This window comes from Tiliqua scincoides, chromosome 3 (genome assembly GCF_035046505.1).
Source record: "Tiliqua scincoides isolate rTilSci1 chromosome 3, rTilSci1.hap2, whole genome shotgun sequence".
NCBI lineage: Eukaryota > Metazoa > Chordata > Lepidosauria > Squamata > Scincidae > Tiliqua > Tiliqua scincoides.
In genome coordinates, this window is record NC_089823.1 from 85,539,452 (window position 1) to 85,557,242 (window position 17,791).

The 17,791-nt window shown below is 43.8% G+C and overlaps 1 protein-coding gene across 1 annotated transcript; it reads left to right on the top strand.

Moving 5' to 3' along the window:
- Positions 1-1,126: 1,126 nt before the first annotated feature.
- On the top strand, positions 1,127-16,831 carry LOC136645069 (arylsulfatase H-like). The gene is made up of 10 exons (XM_066621319.1): positions 1,127-1,224; positions 2,168-2,305; positions 5,339-5,460; positions 6,114-6,236; positions 7,560-7,974; positions 11,477-11,613; positions 12,294-12,428; positions 13,678-13,840; positions 15,104-15,225; positions 15,766-16,831. Exons 1-10 carry the CDS (start codon positions 1,127-1,129, stop codon positions 16,119-16,121), a joined length of 1,809 nt encoding a protein of 602 aa, XP_066477416.1. The 3' UTR covers positions 16,122-16,831.
- The last annotated feature ends 960 nt before the right edge of the window (positions 16,832-17,791 follow it).

The window sequence follows — 17,791 nt, forward strand, 5'->3', positions numbered from 1 at the left end:
TCCTTAGGGCTCCACAGACTCGCAGCTGGGAGGGGGAACCTCCTTCTCTGTGTTTTTGGGGGCTGCACTCATTGGATGAGGACCATTCTGACGTCCTTAGAGCCTCTCAGCCTGCCCCGACTAAGGCAAGTCCACCTACTCACGAGTAAATGCAGCCACGTGGCTTGTTTTGAGCTCAGGCTTGCAGCTGGGAGTTTCTTGAGTGTTTTGGGGGGGCTGCATTCACTGGATCGGGACCATTCTGGTGTCGTTGGATTCCTCTCAGCCTGCCCTTTCCAATGGACTATGGCAAGTATGCCTAGTCACGAGTAAACGTGCAATACGGCTCACTTTCACTTTCCATAGGGCTCCATGCATTTTTATTTTTTCTTCTGGTTTTTTGGCCATAACTTTTGAAGGAAAGGAGCTATTGCAATTCTGTGTTCTGCACTACACTCCGCTGGCCATTCTGCATCCAACAGTGTATGGCATGATGTGGTCACTCCTAATGCCGCAATTTTAGCGCATCCTCCCCCAGGGTGCATCACCCCCTGGCATATCATCCGGTGCGGCCCACACCCGCCGCACCCTCCTAGCGATGCCAGTGATTCCATGCAAGACATTCCATGCAAGAAATTAGGGAAGGGATTGAGAATGAGATGTTAATATCATATTGCCCCTTTATAGAATAGTGTAGCCTTTGGGGGGGGGAATACTGTGCCCCATTCTGGTCCTTATACCTCAAGAAGGATATTGTAGGGCTGAAAAAGGAGCAGAAGAGGCCTCTCAAAACAATCAGCGGGCTTGACAAATTCTTTATGTGGTACAGCCACAATGTTTGAGGTTTTTTAGTTTAAAAAAAAAAAGGAAATTGAGCAAGGATGCTATTGAGACCTATAAAATTACACATGGATTGGAGAGAGTAGAGATAAGTTTTTCTACCTCTTCGACAAGAGGGATAGAACCAGGGAAAATTCAATTTTACTGATTGACAGGGTATTTAGGATGGGAAAAAAGGATGTATTGTACTTCTTCGCACCTCACATAATTAGTCCGTGAACTTCATTGCCAAAATGTGTAGTGGTGGCCATTAGCTTAAATACCTTTAAAAGGACAGGAGATGCATTCCTGGAGAATAGGTCTATCCATGGCTATTAGTCATGATAGTATCCAACAGCAGTATGTCTCTGAATACCCGTCCCAGAGGAACAATGGTGGGAAAGAAGTCTTCATTCTCTGCTGCTTGTGAATTTGGTTTCACAGAGGTGGGCCACTGGAAAGCAGAATCCTGGATGGGCCTTTGGCCAATAGGATTGGGTGGCCTGTTGTAGTTTATTCCTCTTAATAGCAAACTTTATGTTAGCTTGCATTACAAAATGCAACAGAATGATGAAGCACAAAAAGATGTTTTTCTTTTCCCCCCTTGGTCCTAAGAATTAGAAATAGGATGGATTTCACAGGATGGATTTTCACTTCTCCTGACCACAACTGTGTGTGAGCTGCACAAGCAACTGTAATAGGCGAGTTAGCCAGCAGTTCCCAGACTTTGGCTGTGGCAATGTCTCTTCTGGTAGCCTTGAAGATGGGGTACAAAGACCCAAGATTTCAGAGATGGTTCAACACATTAGTTTGGATTCAGGGATGCCATTTAAAATGGTTTCTTGGTGACAAAGTCTTCCACTCTCTTTATGAAAAAGCATCTTGTCATAACCAGTTGTTCCATATAACCTGGCCCATCCCGTCAGGACATTAGAGAAGCCCTCTTACAAGTGCCACCGCCCAGGGAGGTGCATCAGGTGGCTGCAAGAAACAGGGCCTTCTCAGTAGTGGCACCAACGTTATGGAACTCCCTCCCTATAAAGATTGATTGATTGATGAAAACCAAGACTAATGCAGAGTTAGGGTATTTTTGTACAATCATTTCTGCTATGGAAAAAACATCAAGGGCAGGGTTTTTCTTTTGCCTTGTTTTGTTTTCCGAATGGATCTTATTGTCAGATTTGTATTTTAAAATGATCTGAATGAAAGTTGTGTATGTGCACATGCTGTGAAAGGTGGTGTCCTTCCCTAGAAAATGTCAGCATAGCAAATTGAGAGAGGAAAGTCCCCATATGATGTGTAAATCACAGCAAAAAGTTCACCCTTAGCAACTTCTCATCTATCTGATGGTTGGCTGTTGTTCATTTAGATGCAGTCTAGCTGTTCTGCTAGCATCCTTCTTTTCCCAATCATGTGGGCTAAGCGTGTCAAGACCCAACATTTTGCTGATCGTGGCGGATGATATTGGCTATGGTGATTTGGGCTGCTTCGGTAATGATTCTATCAGGTACGTGTCACTAATAAGTCAGGTCTATGTCACAATCTCCAAAGGAGGAAGCAAAGAAACACATATATCTATGGGAAATGTGTGAAGATCACAATAAGAAAACTGAACTGAAGCTGATGAAATTCAAAATAAACAAATAATTTAAAAAGATCCCATTGTAATAGTGAGGGTCAAAGATGCCACTGAAATGAAATGTGCACAGATAATATTGTATGTTCTCATGGTGGCCAAAAGGGCAAAGGGCATTTGCACAGATGAATCTTAAATTATATTTGGAATGCGAATATGAAATCCCCACTGGAATGTAATTTGATGTACATGTAAAGACTCCACAGAAGAGTATAAATGCCTCCCAATTGCTTTCCTTTCTCATTAGTAACAATATAATGCTAATATAAATAGTGTGTGTGAGGATCAAATAAGCCTCACATATAACAAATCTTTTTGTTTACTTTTGCCATTAGATCTTTGCGCAACCTGTTGGACTTCGCCACCTAGTGGTAGCAACACTTTATATTGCCTAAAGATCTGATTTGCAGAGCTAGATCTGCCAGCCAAGAGTCTATTCAATTGTTTTTAAAGGAAATCACATTTCTGTCTAATGTCACTGAATTTTTTTTACATAACACTACTTAATGACTTCATAAAATCTGAAATTACTGGTGTTGATTATTCATAATTTCCTAGTTGTATTAGTTGATGATATAAAGCTTGTCTTTGTTACAACTACAACCTGTAACATTGTCTAGTGTAGCAACAGACCGCTCCAGCCCCATGCCTGGGGCAAAGGTCCGTGATAGCATCCCCCTCCCGCAGGCTACTGCCACCCCCCTGCACAGAAATCCCCCCTCCCCACTCACCTGAGGCTCATGCAACCTCCACCTGTGTCGGAGAAACCTCTGTGAGGTTCCCTGACACTATAAACTGTGCTTCTGGAAAACCAGAAGCACAGTTTCCACCTCCATCAGGCGTCTCAGAGAGGCTTCTGCAGCCTCGTACCTGGGGCTTTTGCTCCCTAATGGTAGGTCTGCAACTGATCTAACGGCCAAAGAAAGATTGCATATTATCTTGGTTGCTTCCTCATTTGCAGTTTAATATGGAATTGCCATCCTTCATTCACTCACTTTTTTCCAGAGCCAGCCAATTAATGAGACCCTCTGAAGCAATTACATCCAGCAGCATATGGTGAAGTGCTTGCCACTACCCAGGGCCTAGGAGAGGGGGGTAAATTTGTACCCGGGCCCAGGGTCAGAAAGGGGGCCCAGGAACCAAAGGAGGGGGCCCAGATAGTTCTTGAGATATTATGAACTCACCCAATCTCACTGCCTGCGCATGATGCTGGAGGCACAACCTCAGGCATGAAGTGGCAACTGCTGCTACAAGCCATACACACCGGGCCCAGGAATGCATCCATGACCCTTCCTAACAGAACCAAATCTGGGAGGAAACTGGACTGCTACAGTAGCTTTTTGGTTTGTGGATCCCATAACCATGAAGGGGTTTGGGGACATAGTTGCAGGGCTACAGCTGCTGCAGAAGTTCATTTTGGTATACACAGCACACTGTCCATTCTAACGCGAGCCTAACTATGATGAGGCTAATTTTCTGCAATGGATTTTCTATATTGCAAAGATTTTAGGAGTGTGTTTGGGTTTCCATATTACTTTATCTAGCAGCCAACGCCACATGGTCGGGCAGACCTGGGCTCCACATCAAGAAGCCTGGTAGACCTGGGCTCCAAGGACTGTTCTGGTTGTCAGCACCCTCCCCCTGGCTTATTTGGCCCCCTGTTCTGCCTGCCCCATTGCCCCCCTCCTCCTTTGGGAAGGGGCCCAAAAGAAACTTTGTACCCCCTGATAAAATTCTTCTCAGAGGCCCTGCCTCTACCCACCTGCTCCAGTGCTCGTCTTCTCATTTCCAAGATTAAAAAAAGGAAGAGGGAAACAGAGTGTAAGATGAAGTGTGGAGGAGATGCAGCCTAGAGCATAAGTGATCGTCTTTCTGATCGCGCTTGTCTCCTCCACAGTTCTGCTCCATTCTCCACTTCCTTTCCAAAGAGAAAGAGGATGAGCCGTGAAAGTGGTGGCTTGCATGCCACTGGAAGAAGAGGGGTCAGCATTTATTAACATTGCAGAGATTTTTTTATGAACAGGACCTACTTCTGAGTAAATAATATAGGATACTGGCCATCGGGAGGAGCAGATAATCTCTTCCAACTTCAACTCCAGATTATTTGCAATGATCAGAAACAGTACCCTATGCATGGACTTGTCCTAATGCTTGGGATAATTTTCAACTTGTAAATTCTGAAGATGCAGACCAGATCCTGGAGAGTACAAGTTTGTCTATCTGTAGTCTCAGTATTTGGCTAACTTGAGGCAACAGCTCAGTGGATGGAGGCAGTCATTAGTGCTTCTTCATAAAACAATAATATGCCAGCCAGATTAACAGCCCAATCCTATTTTAAAAAAACAAAAAAACAAAAACACTTCCACAGGGGGACAGTCCCAGAGGTCTCCTCTGGGTAAATGAACGTTTGTTCCCTTGTCTGGGGGTAAGCCCTTACTGACCTCAGATCTGCACCAGCAATTTAGATGACGCAAGTCTGAGTGGAACCAAGACAGTGGATCACAGCCAGGAATCCCATGGTGGATTGATGGCACTGCTGCTCCTGATACCATCCCCTTCCCAGCCTTGATTGCCCCCCAATTGTTTTTATTCTTATTGTTCTTATGATATTGTAAGCTGCCCTGAGACCATATGTGGAAGGATCGGTTGGTTGTAAATTAAACAATGATGGCAATTGCTAGATAGTACAGCACTCCCTAAGTATCATGTAGAACCAGTGTTGTCTAATTCTGCTTCCAGCTGATTATGGGAAAACAAAGTCTCAGCGGGACTAAATGGGCATGATTTAGGGCAACTTTTCATTAATTTCTGGTTAAAACCAAAAAAGGTTCTGGCAGATAAAACTGTACCTATTAACCAATAATACTAATGTATTATTCTTTCCTTCCCAACTCCCCATTGCAGGACTCCTAATATTGACCAGCTAGCAAAGGAAGGAGTGAGACTCACTCAGCACATTGCTGCAGCCTCTCTTTGTACCCCAAGCAGAGCAGCTTTCCTGACTGGCAGATATCCCATCCGATCAGGTTGGCACTTTCTTTAGTGGTTGACTGATATTTAAGTACACAGTGGTGCCATCACCAGCTCTTACCTAACTCCAGGAGCACCACACTTATAGTCTATAGCTTCAGGCAAGCTGGAGCACATGATTCTCTCAAGGATATTCCAGGGCCTTTCCCGGAATTTTAGTTTTTCAATTGATCAGTAAGAAATAAACCTGGTTCTGCCTTTCAGTGTTCTGATACAAGAGTGGAGAAGCACTAGGGCAATGATCAAACATTAAATGTGTGATAAAATTAAATTTGATTTCATTCATATTTGCTATAGTTCAATCACTTTGAAATACATTCAGCAACATATCTTCACAATCTGCCCCTTCTGCATTAATTGGTAAATGCTTTGGTTCCCTCACCACGAAAATTCTGGCCACAACCTCCTGTTTTGCAAGGTGACAGACGGGTTGTGTAGGCGGAGCCTGAAGCGGACTTGAGCAACCCAATCATGACTCATGGTGTTCTCAGTTCATGCCTGCATTGTTTGCTGGTGTTACCGCACAACATGTCCTCATGTCCCCTTCTGCCACCCTGCAGCTTCCAGAAAAATGAAGTACCCCCACATCAACAGGGCAACAGTGTGCTTGGGCTGAAATAGGACTCATTTCTCATCCTTTATATTTTAGGCATGGCAGCCACAACGGAGAGGCGAGTCATAGCTCGGACTGGCGGCTCAGGAGGCCTCCCCACAAACGAAACGACATTTGCTAAGTTACTGCAACAGCAAGGCTATGTCACTGGCTTTATAGGTATGATCTGTAGATGTTTACTTTCTTTTCATTGACATCTTAAGTTGCCAGGACATAACCTGAGGTTTCAGGCTTACAGCAAGCAGCCAGAAGAAAGCAAGCAAGTTGTTTTCCAAAGGACTTATTCCAGCCTTGTTACCCGATTCTAAAGTTGGAACTATGCCCTGCTGAAGCATGCTCTTATTCTCTTTCTCCTTCTTTGGGGCAGCACATCTGGAGGGTATGTGATAATATATTGATTGGTGTACTTCAGGTTCTCAAGGTCCCTTTGCTTAAGCTCTGTTATGCTTCTGACTGCCTAATTTGTATTTCTAGTCAGACGTCCAATATGCCAAGTAGTTATATCAATTACATAGGGATACACTGACAAATATTCTTTAGATATTATTCTCCTGCCCTGGGATTTAGTGTCTGTTCTTCTGTGCACTCGAAGTCCAAATTCATTTATTCACACATGCTCTGGGGCCTGTAAGTTCTAGCTCCCTACTGTTTCTGGGATAGCTGAGTCCCTCCCCACTGCTGTCATTTGACTCCATGTTTTTGGCTTCTTTTGGCCTGTGCCCAGCAAATGCCACCAGGAACTCTGTCAGGAGAGACCATGTTTCAAGAACAAACCCTGTTCTTTTGGCTTTTCTTAGCTTGATGCCTGCATTATGAAACGTATGCTCAGTGATTATAGTTCAGTGGTGGAGCTTTGCATGCTGGAAGTCCTTGGTTCAGTTTCTGGAGTCTCCGGATAGGATTGAGAACAACATCTGTCTGAAAACCTGCAGACCTGCTGCCAATTAGTATAGACAATGCTGAATCATATGGGCCATAATGGTTGGACTCAGTGCAAGGCACCTTCCTATGTTGATTTGTTGCATTGGTATTTATTTTGTGAGCTCCCTTTGAAAATGTGAAATCAAAAGGCAGAATACAAGTACCTTAGCAAATAAATAAATGCTTACGTGTTTTGTGACATGCAGACACCAATGTCTTTGATGCATTACCAGTATTTCTTTTTTTAAAATGCAGTTAATTTTAGATGTGTCAGTTCTTGCACTGGGTTTTACAAAAGTGTAGGAAAAAATTGAGATGAGTAGAGAAACCAACATCTAAAATTTCAATTTGTTAAATAAAAAGTACAATGATACTATTGTCATGACAGATTAGATTAATTATTTAATTATTCCATGCTTCTTATTTCCAAGTAAATGTATTCACTATCAGTTTGCTTAAGCAGTCTTTTACGCATGTTTTGGATGTATTTTTCATAATAGAAGGCTAAAGAGACACTTATAGTATAAAGACTGCTTAAGCAATTGATGTTTCTCTTTTTAGGAAAATGGCACCAGGGTTTGAACTGTGAATCCCGAATTGATCACTGCCACCATCCTTTAAACCATGGCTTTGACTATTTCTATGGTAACCCTTATACTCTCGTGAATGAATGTCATTCTAGCAAGAATCCTGAGATGTCACAACCACCAAAAACATCATATGCAAAGATGATTGTTCTTTTGGCGCTCACCCTTCTGCTGGGAAAAATGACTGGCTTGCTCACTGTGAAATGGAAAATAATTGCCTTCATTACTTTGTGTGGCATCCTATGTTCCCTCTCTCAACATGTCCACTATTTATGTATGAAACATTGGAATTGTATTATGTTCAGAGATCATGCCATTACTGAACAACCAATTAAACTAGAGCATGCTGCCTTCAGGATAGTGAATGAGGCTATCTCATTTATCAAAAGGTAACCAGTTAAATTCTCTACCTTGTAATGATGCTTTTTTCAGATCTGAGAGGAATGGCCTGATCTGAAGTTTCAATCAAGGCGGATGCAAAACTGCCTTTGCAGGATTAACACCTCAACTAATTACACCACAACTCTCATAGGGATGTTTTTTCAGACAGTGAACACAGCTGCACAGTTGAGGCAAATATTTAGGATCTGTGCACCACTTTGAACTATTGCTATATTTCAGCAAGATGTTCTCATGACTAACGGTGTTCATTTATAACATATGTGATGAGGAATAACATGAGCTTGAAATGTGACTTTTATAAATGTAGCTGTAGAAGAGCTGAGGCCACATCTAAGCACAACTTGTAATTTTAAAAAGTAAGCTTTTCACTCATTTAGACTTAACAAATATCAACAAGAATAACTATACTTACAAGAATAAAGATACTTTCCCTCTGTACCTAATCCATTCCTGAAAACAGGACTGTTTTTGCATCTAGTGAAAAACTGGATACAGTAGTGGACCTTGCCAGTCCTGCACCCCTGAGCAAAGATCCACGATGGCACCCATAAAGGATGCCGCCACCCCCCGTGTGCAAATCTGCCCGCCCCTCCCCCACTTACCTGGAGTGCACAGTGCCTTGCATGACTCCAGGACATGTCAGGGAAGCCTCTTGAAGGTTCCCCAACACTTTAAACTCTGCTTCCGGCAAACCGAAAGCACAGTTTCCGACCCCATCAGAGCTTCTGTGAGGTCCTAAAGGTACGCGAGGCTCCGCGCCTGGGACATTTGCCCCTTCAAGTGAATGGCAGGTCTGCCACTATCTGGATAATGAGTACAATTATTAATTAATTTTAATGGGAAAAATTCCAACTCATTCCAAAGCCATTCCAAGTTCACCCAAAATCACTGTACATGCCTAATACCACAAGGCAGCAGTTCTCAAACTTACCCTGGTCATGGTACCCTTAGTATACAGGAATTCTTTCGTGGTGCCCTGACATGGCAGTGTGGCATTGTGGGGGGAGATGGCCACCAGCGCTGCCCTAAGAGTACAATATCATGCAAGATGGCGACACCCAGGAGAGCTGGCACCCCTCTGTGTTTGTTGTGGTGCCCTGGGGGTGACCTCTAGCAGCCAAAAATCCCCTATGGTTGTGGTTCCCAAACTGTGAACCATGGCTTCCCAGGAAGTCACAGAAACCAGCTAGGGGAGTCATAGAATCCTTGCAAAAAACCAGCCACCCTATACAATATATAGAATTGCAGCCTTAATGGGGTGCTGCAGCCAATAGCCCAGTAGGTCAAGGAAGCTGCCAGTTGAAAAAGTTTGGGAACCACTACCCTATGGGATGCAGTGGAAGCCATGTCAGCACCACTGCATTGCCACAGAGGAGTGTAGGTATGATCAGGCTGTTATAGCCCAATCCAATTCGTACCTTACCATGTCAGAATGCTTGTTCCTGAGGTGTAAGGCCCTTTACAGCTGTTGCAAAACGTAACAAGTCACTCAGTGTGGCCTGGCCACTGCCGCAAGGCCAGCATACTGGGAACACCCATTGGTGCCAGTACGTTAGTACAGGTAGTGGGAAGAAGGCAGGGAGGGCAGAATAGGGCAGAGAGAGTGGGAGGAGCAGAGGCTGGTACATCATCAGGAAAGGGGTGGCAGTATTTCATGACACCTCAGGATTCAGAAGTCTTAGGCTGGCCCTGCCGATAATGTGGAAAATCCACTGAAGCAGGGCCTTGGAGAGGGGGGTAAAGCGGGTAATTTGTACCCGGGCCCAGGGTCAGAAAGGGGGCCCAGGAGCCAAAGGAGGGGGCCCAGAAAGTTCCTGGGACATGACCCTTTCCTAACTTACCTGAACTAACTGCCAGCGCATAATGATGGGGCACAACCATGTGCATGTTAACTGCTGCTGCAAGCCATACACACCAGGCCCAGGAAAGCATCCATGACCCTCCTTAACACAGTGTTACTCTGCAAGGAACCTGGCCTGCTACAGTAGCTCTTTGGCTTGCGGATCCCATTGTTGCAAGGTTGGAAAAAAGCAAGACTCAGTACTCAAGGGTGATCGTTTGCAGGCTTTATTTCGTTGCTAGCAATGGGCATCTCATGGGACGAATGTCCAAAGCATTGAGAGCAATTGTCAATGTTAACTGGACCCTTTATACCATTCTGGGTCCTTTGTTTGAAAATCTGAACTTCCCATTGGGTGAAGTTTGACGTCATAGATGGGGCTAACTCTTAATAGGCTGTAGATAACCTTAGAGACACCTGATAGGTGAGCTTCAAGTAACAGGTTTCCAAAAAAGGTGAAAGTAAACAATTAAACATATTGAATTACAAAGCTTTCAAGAACCAGCAGGGGTTTCTATAATATCATTTTATCTAGTATTGACCCAGTGCTGACCCTTATACACATCCATCAGTCCAATTAGGGACTTCCTTGACAGGTCTCCATACCATCCTCATTAAAGAGATGACACAATGTGCTTCGACTGGTACCGTTATCTTTCTCTGCATGCCTTCTCCCTATGCTAATGTCAACATAGAAATACCTGTCAAGCCTTCCTGCAGTGTTAAAGCTTTTGTCTGTTCTTAAGACTTTTCTAAAATCAAGCAGCAAATGTTACTTAAGACTTACTTCTAATGACTACTATGTCCCCATATATGTTGGTTACACTTTAAGGCAAAGACTATTTTACCTATATGTGTCTTTTCCTTTGAAAGCATGAAAGAATAAAATAAGTGAGCACTGGCAGACAGGCATAGTGGTGTCCTTGGCAAGACGTGTACTTCTGCCAACATGAAGCCTGTCTCTTTGTTGCCTTAGCTGCACTATCTTTTCTAAATTCCAAAGCGTATAACAGAGCCTTTGAGGCCCCAAAGTCCCAGCTTCTGTGAAACTTCTGTGAAACTAACAATCAAGTACCAAAATGATTCTTTCAAGCAGCTTTTCTGTGAGACTAACAATTTGCTTTTAGATAAAAGCAGCTTTTACTATTTTGTGTGCCTTTCATGTTTAAGCAGTGTGGCTTTTAAGCTTTTGCCCCAATGGCATATTACCCTGGTGATTCTGTCACCTTCCATCACCATAACCATGAAGGAGTGTATAGAAGCTCAGAGACCCAGCTGTGGGATTACAGCTGCTGCAGAAGTTCATTTTGTTTCATTCTCGTGTGAGTCTAAATACAATGATGCTAATTTTCTGCAATTGATTTTCTATATTTCAAAGATTTTAGAGAGGAGTGTGTCTGGTTTTCCATATTACTTTATCTAGCTGCCCATGCCGCATGTCAGGTAGACCTGGGCTCTGCATCAAGAAGCCTAGTAGACCTGGGCTTCAAAGACTATTGTGGCTGTCAGCACCCTCCCCCACCCTATTTTGCCCCCCCATTCTGCTGCCCCCATTGTGCCCCTCCCCCTTTGGGGAGAAGAAACTTTGTGCCCCCTGATAAAATTCCTCTCATAGGACCTGCACTGAAGGTTTTTCTTTTCCTATCCAGAAACAAGCAAGGACCATTCCTCCTCTTTGTTTCTTTCTTACACGTCCACACACCGTGTTACACCACAGAGCTGTTTCGTGGGAAGAGCAGGCACGGTTTGTACGGAGACAATGTGGAGGAGATGGACTGGATGGTGGGTGAGTTGTATTGCTAAGGAACATATTCATCATCAAGGAAGAACAGAGGCCTTCCTGAAGTCCTCCTCTTTTTCTGAAATTATGATTTTCTCTCTGTCTACGTCCCAAAAAATAGAATCGCAGCCCAATCCTAACCAGCTCTGATGCAGCGGGACCAGTGAGGCCGCACTGCATCCTGTGTTGGACGTGAACGGGCTGGCGTTCTCTTTGAGGAAAGGGGACATTTATCCCCCTGCCCTGGGTAATCCCCAGCCTGCAGAATGGGTCTGCTCATATCTGTTCCTGCTAAACAGCCGGTGCAAGTCCAAATTGAGCCATGTCAGGATTTCAAGGCCAAGGAGGGGGATAGGATACAGCATGCACAACTGCCGCCAATCTTGTCCCCCTCCCAGGACCCAATCCACCCACCCCCGCCTCCTCCTCCCCTTCCCCCTGCATGTTCCCCACCCTGCTCTGCTGAGAGCAGCTCTTACATGCTCTGGCATGTGCTCCTCCTTACACTGGCACCAGTGTGATGGCGTAGGCCTTCCCACTGACACCCCTATCTTCTGTGCTGTTGCAACATGCTTTATGGCGCAGCAGTCATTGCACCAGAGCACAGTAAGTATAGGGTTGTGCCATCAGAGTAGAACCTGATAAAATGGAAACTTGGGTTGTTGTTTTTTTTTTTCACTCTGTAGGAAAGGTTCTTGCTGCTCTTGATAAAGAGGGCTTAAGGAATAACACCTTTACTTACTTTGCATCTGACAATGGAGGAAAAGTGGAGGCTAGAGATGGACATGTCCGGCTAGGTGGCTGGAATGGTATATACAAAGGTAAGACTAGAATGTGTGCTGCAGAACTTCCAAGCAGGGAAAGTGAAAATTATTTTATAATTCTTAATTTAATATATTGCCACTTTGGGCATTTGCTTTGTCATGATAAAGGCGTGATATACAGGGTGGCCATCATTACCCATGGGGACTCTGTTCCCAGAACTCCTGACGATACCGGATCTGTGAATGTTCAGATTCATGAATTTAGGCACCCCAAAGCTCCTGAAACCTACCAAATCAGTGCTCCACTCAGGTTAGGAGGGCCAAAATGCACAACTTCTGGTTTTCAACTGGAAGTCAGACTTTTCAGCCCTCCAAAGGCATCAGAAGACCCTCTGGACCGAAACAGAGCACAGCTCTGGTTGGATTTGGAGGGCAACAGGTGGCCCACTCTGCGGGTTCAGAACCCATGGTTATTCAAATCCATGGGTGCCAAATCCTCAGATACCAAGGGCCATCTGTAAATCTTTTAAATAAATAAATATTTGAACAACTGTCTTAAAACATCACACTCTTCAGACACGTCTCTTGAAAAGACATTCAGCCCCTCTTCCCTTGTGTGTGAGCAGAAGTTCCTTCTGCTTAGGGATGAAAAAATCTTTCTGTTTCCATTCCATTAAAGCTCTTCAATTTCCACTGATTTGTGTTCCATTTCACTCTTCCAAAAATCCTTTTTTATAACTAAAAATGTATATATTTTAAAAGTATTTTACAAAGTATTGTCACACGTTTCTACTCAAACATTGCAAAGTATGCATTTAAATACTTGTTTTTACATGAATATAGGAAATGTGTGAGATCTGTAGAGTTCTTCATATCTTATAACACCTAATTGACAGAGGAGCAAGATTTTGGAACTGCATTCTCTGTCGTAATTTTTGACAAGAGAGAAATGTAACAAGAAGGAGAACTTTGAGGAGAGCTCACCGAATATGTCTTCTCAAAATTTTGAAAAAGGATATGGATCAGGAAGGAAAACCCAGTTCACTTTGTGCTTATATTGGCACACACTTCCCAGGGCCCGATCCTGCCTAATTGGCACACTGGCATAACGTGCATGTGAAAGTAGATCTGCTCTACCCATATGGGCACCCTTCTTTTTCCATTCATGTGAAGATCCAGAGGGGAACTTTTGAATGTGCTGCACAGCTGAACACCACATGGAGGAAGATTGCTGAACTGGACTGATTTGCCGTAATTTTAACTGAAGAGCTAATGATGGTCTCTTCTACCTCTTCTTTCATGACAGGTGGAAAAGGCATGGGAGGCTGGGAAGGAGGCATACGTGTGCCTGGAATAGTACGATGGCCAGGAATGGTAACTGCTAACACTGTTATCGATGAGCCAATAAGTCTTATGGATATCTATCCCACAGTGGCACACTTGGCTGGGGCATCAGTGCCACAAGACAGGTACAGAATACTGGTCTAAAAGTCAATCAAGCTGTGCTGGAATTCAGTCATGAAAAACTGGCAGAGATGTGCTCTGCAACATATCATCATATCCCTTTGACAGATCTCTGACACATTAGAGACCTCCCTCTTGCAGAAAGCCATCCAGATCCAGAAGTGCAGGCATGCATTCTCAGCTGCTCATGTGAAGATTTGCTGCAGATGTGAAAGACTTTAATCCATGTCTGCTTTCTTGTGCATCTCTAGAATGGTTTAGTCCATGAATTGAAATTAACAGGGAAGCCCTTCCAGATGCAGCAGTTCTGCAAGGAGCTCTTGCATCTGAAAGAGAGCCCTGGATTGGGTTGCATAATGGTACGCATGATACCTGGGCTGCTGAACTTTTCTTACATGTAATACTTGACCCTTTTTATGGGTTTCCTCCTGAGCAATCCTCTGAAGTATGAAGAAATTGGACCAGGGGAAATAATAGTGAGGGTCCCTCTACTCCACCATGCTAAATGGATTTTAAAACGCTTTAACAGGCCAGTCCTCCATTAACTCCCACGTGGCAATGCAGTGGCTCCAGTACGGTGTCTGCCGTATCCTGCAGAGGAATTTTGACCTCCAAAGTCCTCCTTAGAGTAAAGGAACATTTGTTCCCTTGCCCCAGGGTAAGCAATATTACTGGCGCAAGTCTGCATTGACCCATGAAGAAAGATCAAGACCAGGAAGGGGATGAGAATTCAGTGGGTGCTGCTGATCCCACCCCCTTTGAGGGAACTTGACTGTGTTGGCAGGTATGCGCATAGTTTGGCAGTGAAGCCTCCTTCCTCCAACTTGAGGTGAGTCAATGGTAGGGCAGGCGGCGGGAGGGATGAAGGAGTGATTGGGAAGATCAGGGGTGTTTTGGGGTCGAGTGGGGGAGGAACTGGGATGGGGAGGAGGCAGGAGTGGTTGGATCTGGTGGCACTTGGTCAATCCATTATCAATTTTATCGTTCTCCTACCTTAGAATTCCTAGATTTCATAAGGAATTTGTTTAAAACTCTCTTTAAAAATCTGAGGGCCCAATCCTATCCAAATTTCCAGCACCAATGCAGCCACAGTGGTAAGGGAATAAACATTCCTTTACCTTGAGAAGACCTATGTGACTGCCTCTACACTGCAGGATGCAGCACAAGCCCCATTGGCACAGATGCATCAGTGCTGGAAAGTGGGATAGGACTGGGCCCCAAATTCACTTATATCATTTTAATGTATATAATGTTCCCCTTTGTGTTAGGATAATCGATGGCAGGAACCAGTTAGCACTGCTGCAGAGAACAGTGCAGCATTCTGAACATGAATTCATGTTTCACTACTGTGGGACACATTTACATGCAGTGCGTTGGTACCAGAAGGAAAGTGAGTATAAAATATTATCTGCATAGAATTGGCATATATTTATTGGCAATTGGCATATATTTATCGGATTGGATGGCATATATTGGATTGCATATGGATTGGATGGCAAACACCTCAGTTGAAGTATGAACTATTCAGCATGGTCAGCTCACTTGGTCAGCTCACTTGGAGCTCACTTGCTTGCTTCTCTACCAAAAGGTTATAAACCAGGGCTTGTGGATTATTTGCTTCCATGACTAGAAAGCAGGAAATATAGGCAGTACCTCGGCATTCCTGTATTTTAAAAAGCAAGTTTCTATCCCTTTAATAGACTAATAGACTATAGCCGGAAGCTGTTTTGCCTGTGCTTCTGTGAAATGTTAGAATCCAGGGTGGGCACGTCCATTGATTTAACTATGAGGAAGAGAAATCCATTTAGCAATTTTTAAAATATTAAACAAATACCAGCAGGGCAGGTTAAAAATCATAAAATGAATAGGCAGCAGCATCATTTGAACTTGTCAGCACTCAATCCTATGTCTTTTGTTTCTCTTCCCCAAGGTGGTGCTCTCTGGAAGGTCCATTATGTGACTCCAGTCTTTTCATCAGAGGGAGCTGATGGCTGTTATGGAATGATACTGTGTCCATGTTCCGGAGAGAATGTTACCTACCACAATCCACCTTTGGTTTTTGACCTCTTGTATGATCCTTCTGAAGCCAAACCCTTGTCACCAGATTCTGAACCATTTTTTAACGCAATTCTCAATCAGGTTGAAAAAGCAATAGAAGAACATCGTCAGACACTCACTCCTGTCCCTAATCAACTTGATTTACCCAGTAATCAGTGGGAGCCATGGCTGCAACCATGCTGTGGAATATTCCCTTTCTGTTGGTGTGATAGAGAAAGTGAAAAATGATGATCTTATACATACAGGTCCAACCTTGTTATACACAGATTTTTTTATACACGGATTTGACTCAACACGAATGGCCCCTGCAAATGAGAAGGAATGTGCTGATTACTGGAGAAGGGGAAAAATGCACCCCTTTAAAATCACAGTTTTTAAAAAAAACAACCTGCTTTTCTTACTGTTGTAGAGAGACAGTCATGCAAGTGATCATTCCATTCTTCAGCTCAACTAGGCAAAAGCAGGGGTTCTAAATGCTGACTGCCTCTCTACAACAGTAAGAAAAGCTGCTTTTAAACCACAATTGTAAAAGGATGCACTTTGTAATTTTTTTTAAACTGCTTTTTTAAAACACATTTTATGGTATCAGCATGGGGTCCCAGAATCAAACTCCTGTGGATGTCGAGGCAAGATATTCATTCTATTAGAAGCAACTGAGGGACAAGAAACCTGGAAGTGGGTCTTTAAATCTATTTTTCCCACCATTTTTTTATCCACAAATATTTTTTTTATCCACTAGGGGTTCTGGAACAGAACCCCAGCAGATAATGAGGGACAACTTGTGTTTTAGTTGTCAAAGGAATTCTTTTCCTATAACAAATACTGCTGATCCTGGAAACTATCAGAATGTTTAGATCCAGATCTAAATGTCAGGCTGCCATTGTGTGTAAACATCACAAAATTTCAGTGGTGGAATGTATCTTAATGGTATCTTGCATCCTCATTAATAAAGTGGAATCTTCCAGACCCAAACACTTCTTGACTAACTTCTGTTACAGAAGAATACTGGGTATGATAATCTAAACCAGGGGTGTCCAAAGTTTTTGGCAGGAGGGCCACATCATCTCTCTGACACTGTGTCGGGGGCCAGGGAAAAAAATAATTAATTTACATTTAAAATTTGAATAAATTTACATAATTTTACATAAACGAATCTGTTAAAGATTATCTTATATGAATGAATGAAGGTCTTGTAATAGCTCAAGGCCTATGAAAGGCCTTGCACAAAGCAAGGCTGGCCTTTCCTTTGCTGCTGCTACTGCATCACAGACATGAAACAGCAAGCAGTGGAGGGAGCTCTCATCCCACAGCTCATGCAAAAGCTGTGAAAGTTAAACAGTCGCACTCACTCTGAGAGCAGTTGCATTGGGCCAGTGCGGGCTCCAACAATGGGCCAGAGGCTCATTGGAGACTGGGGGCTCCCTGAGGGCCGCACTGAGAGACCTTGAGGGCCGCAAGTGGCCCCAGGGCCGGAGTTTGGACACCCCTGATCTAAACCAAAGTATGGCACAATGGAAGAAGTAAGACTAATCTGAGTGCACCATGTGAGAGTTTTTCATAGGAAAAATAATTCTTTTAAAAAAATGATTTATGGGGGGGGACTACCCATGTAAGAACACATGATAGAATTGAAGGGAAACTCCCTTTTCTAGAATGTTATAAATGTTTGAAACTTCATTTCTTCTTTGGGTAATTGAACACTCAGGATTGAATGTGAATTAAGGGCCCAAACCTGAACATGGCCCACCGGCTCAGTGCTGACGCACAGTGTCACAAAAGTGCTATAAGCAGGCCTGTGACACATACTACCTGGCTAGCTCTCAGTGTGAGCCCATGCTGAGCCAAAGCTGGGCAGAAGATGGGCAACCTGCCCGGAGCTCCGGGCAAGCACCAGATCA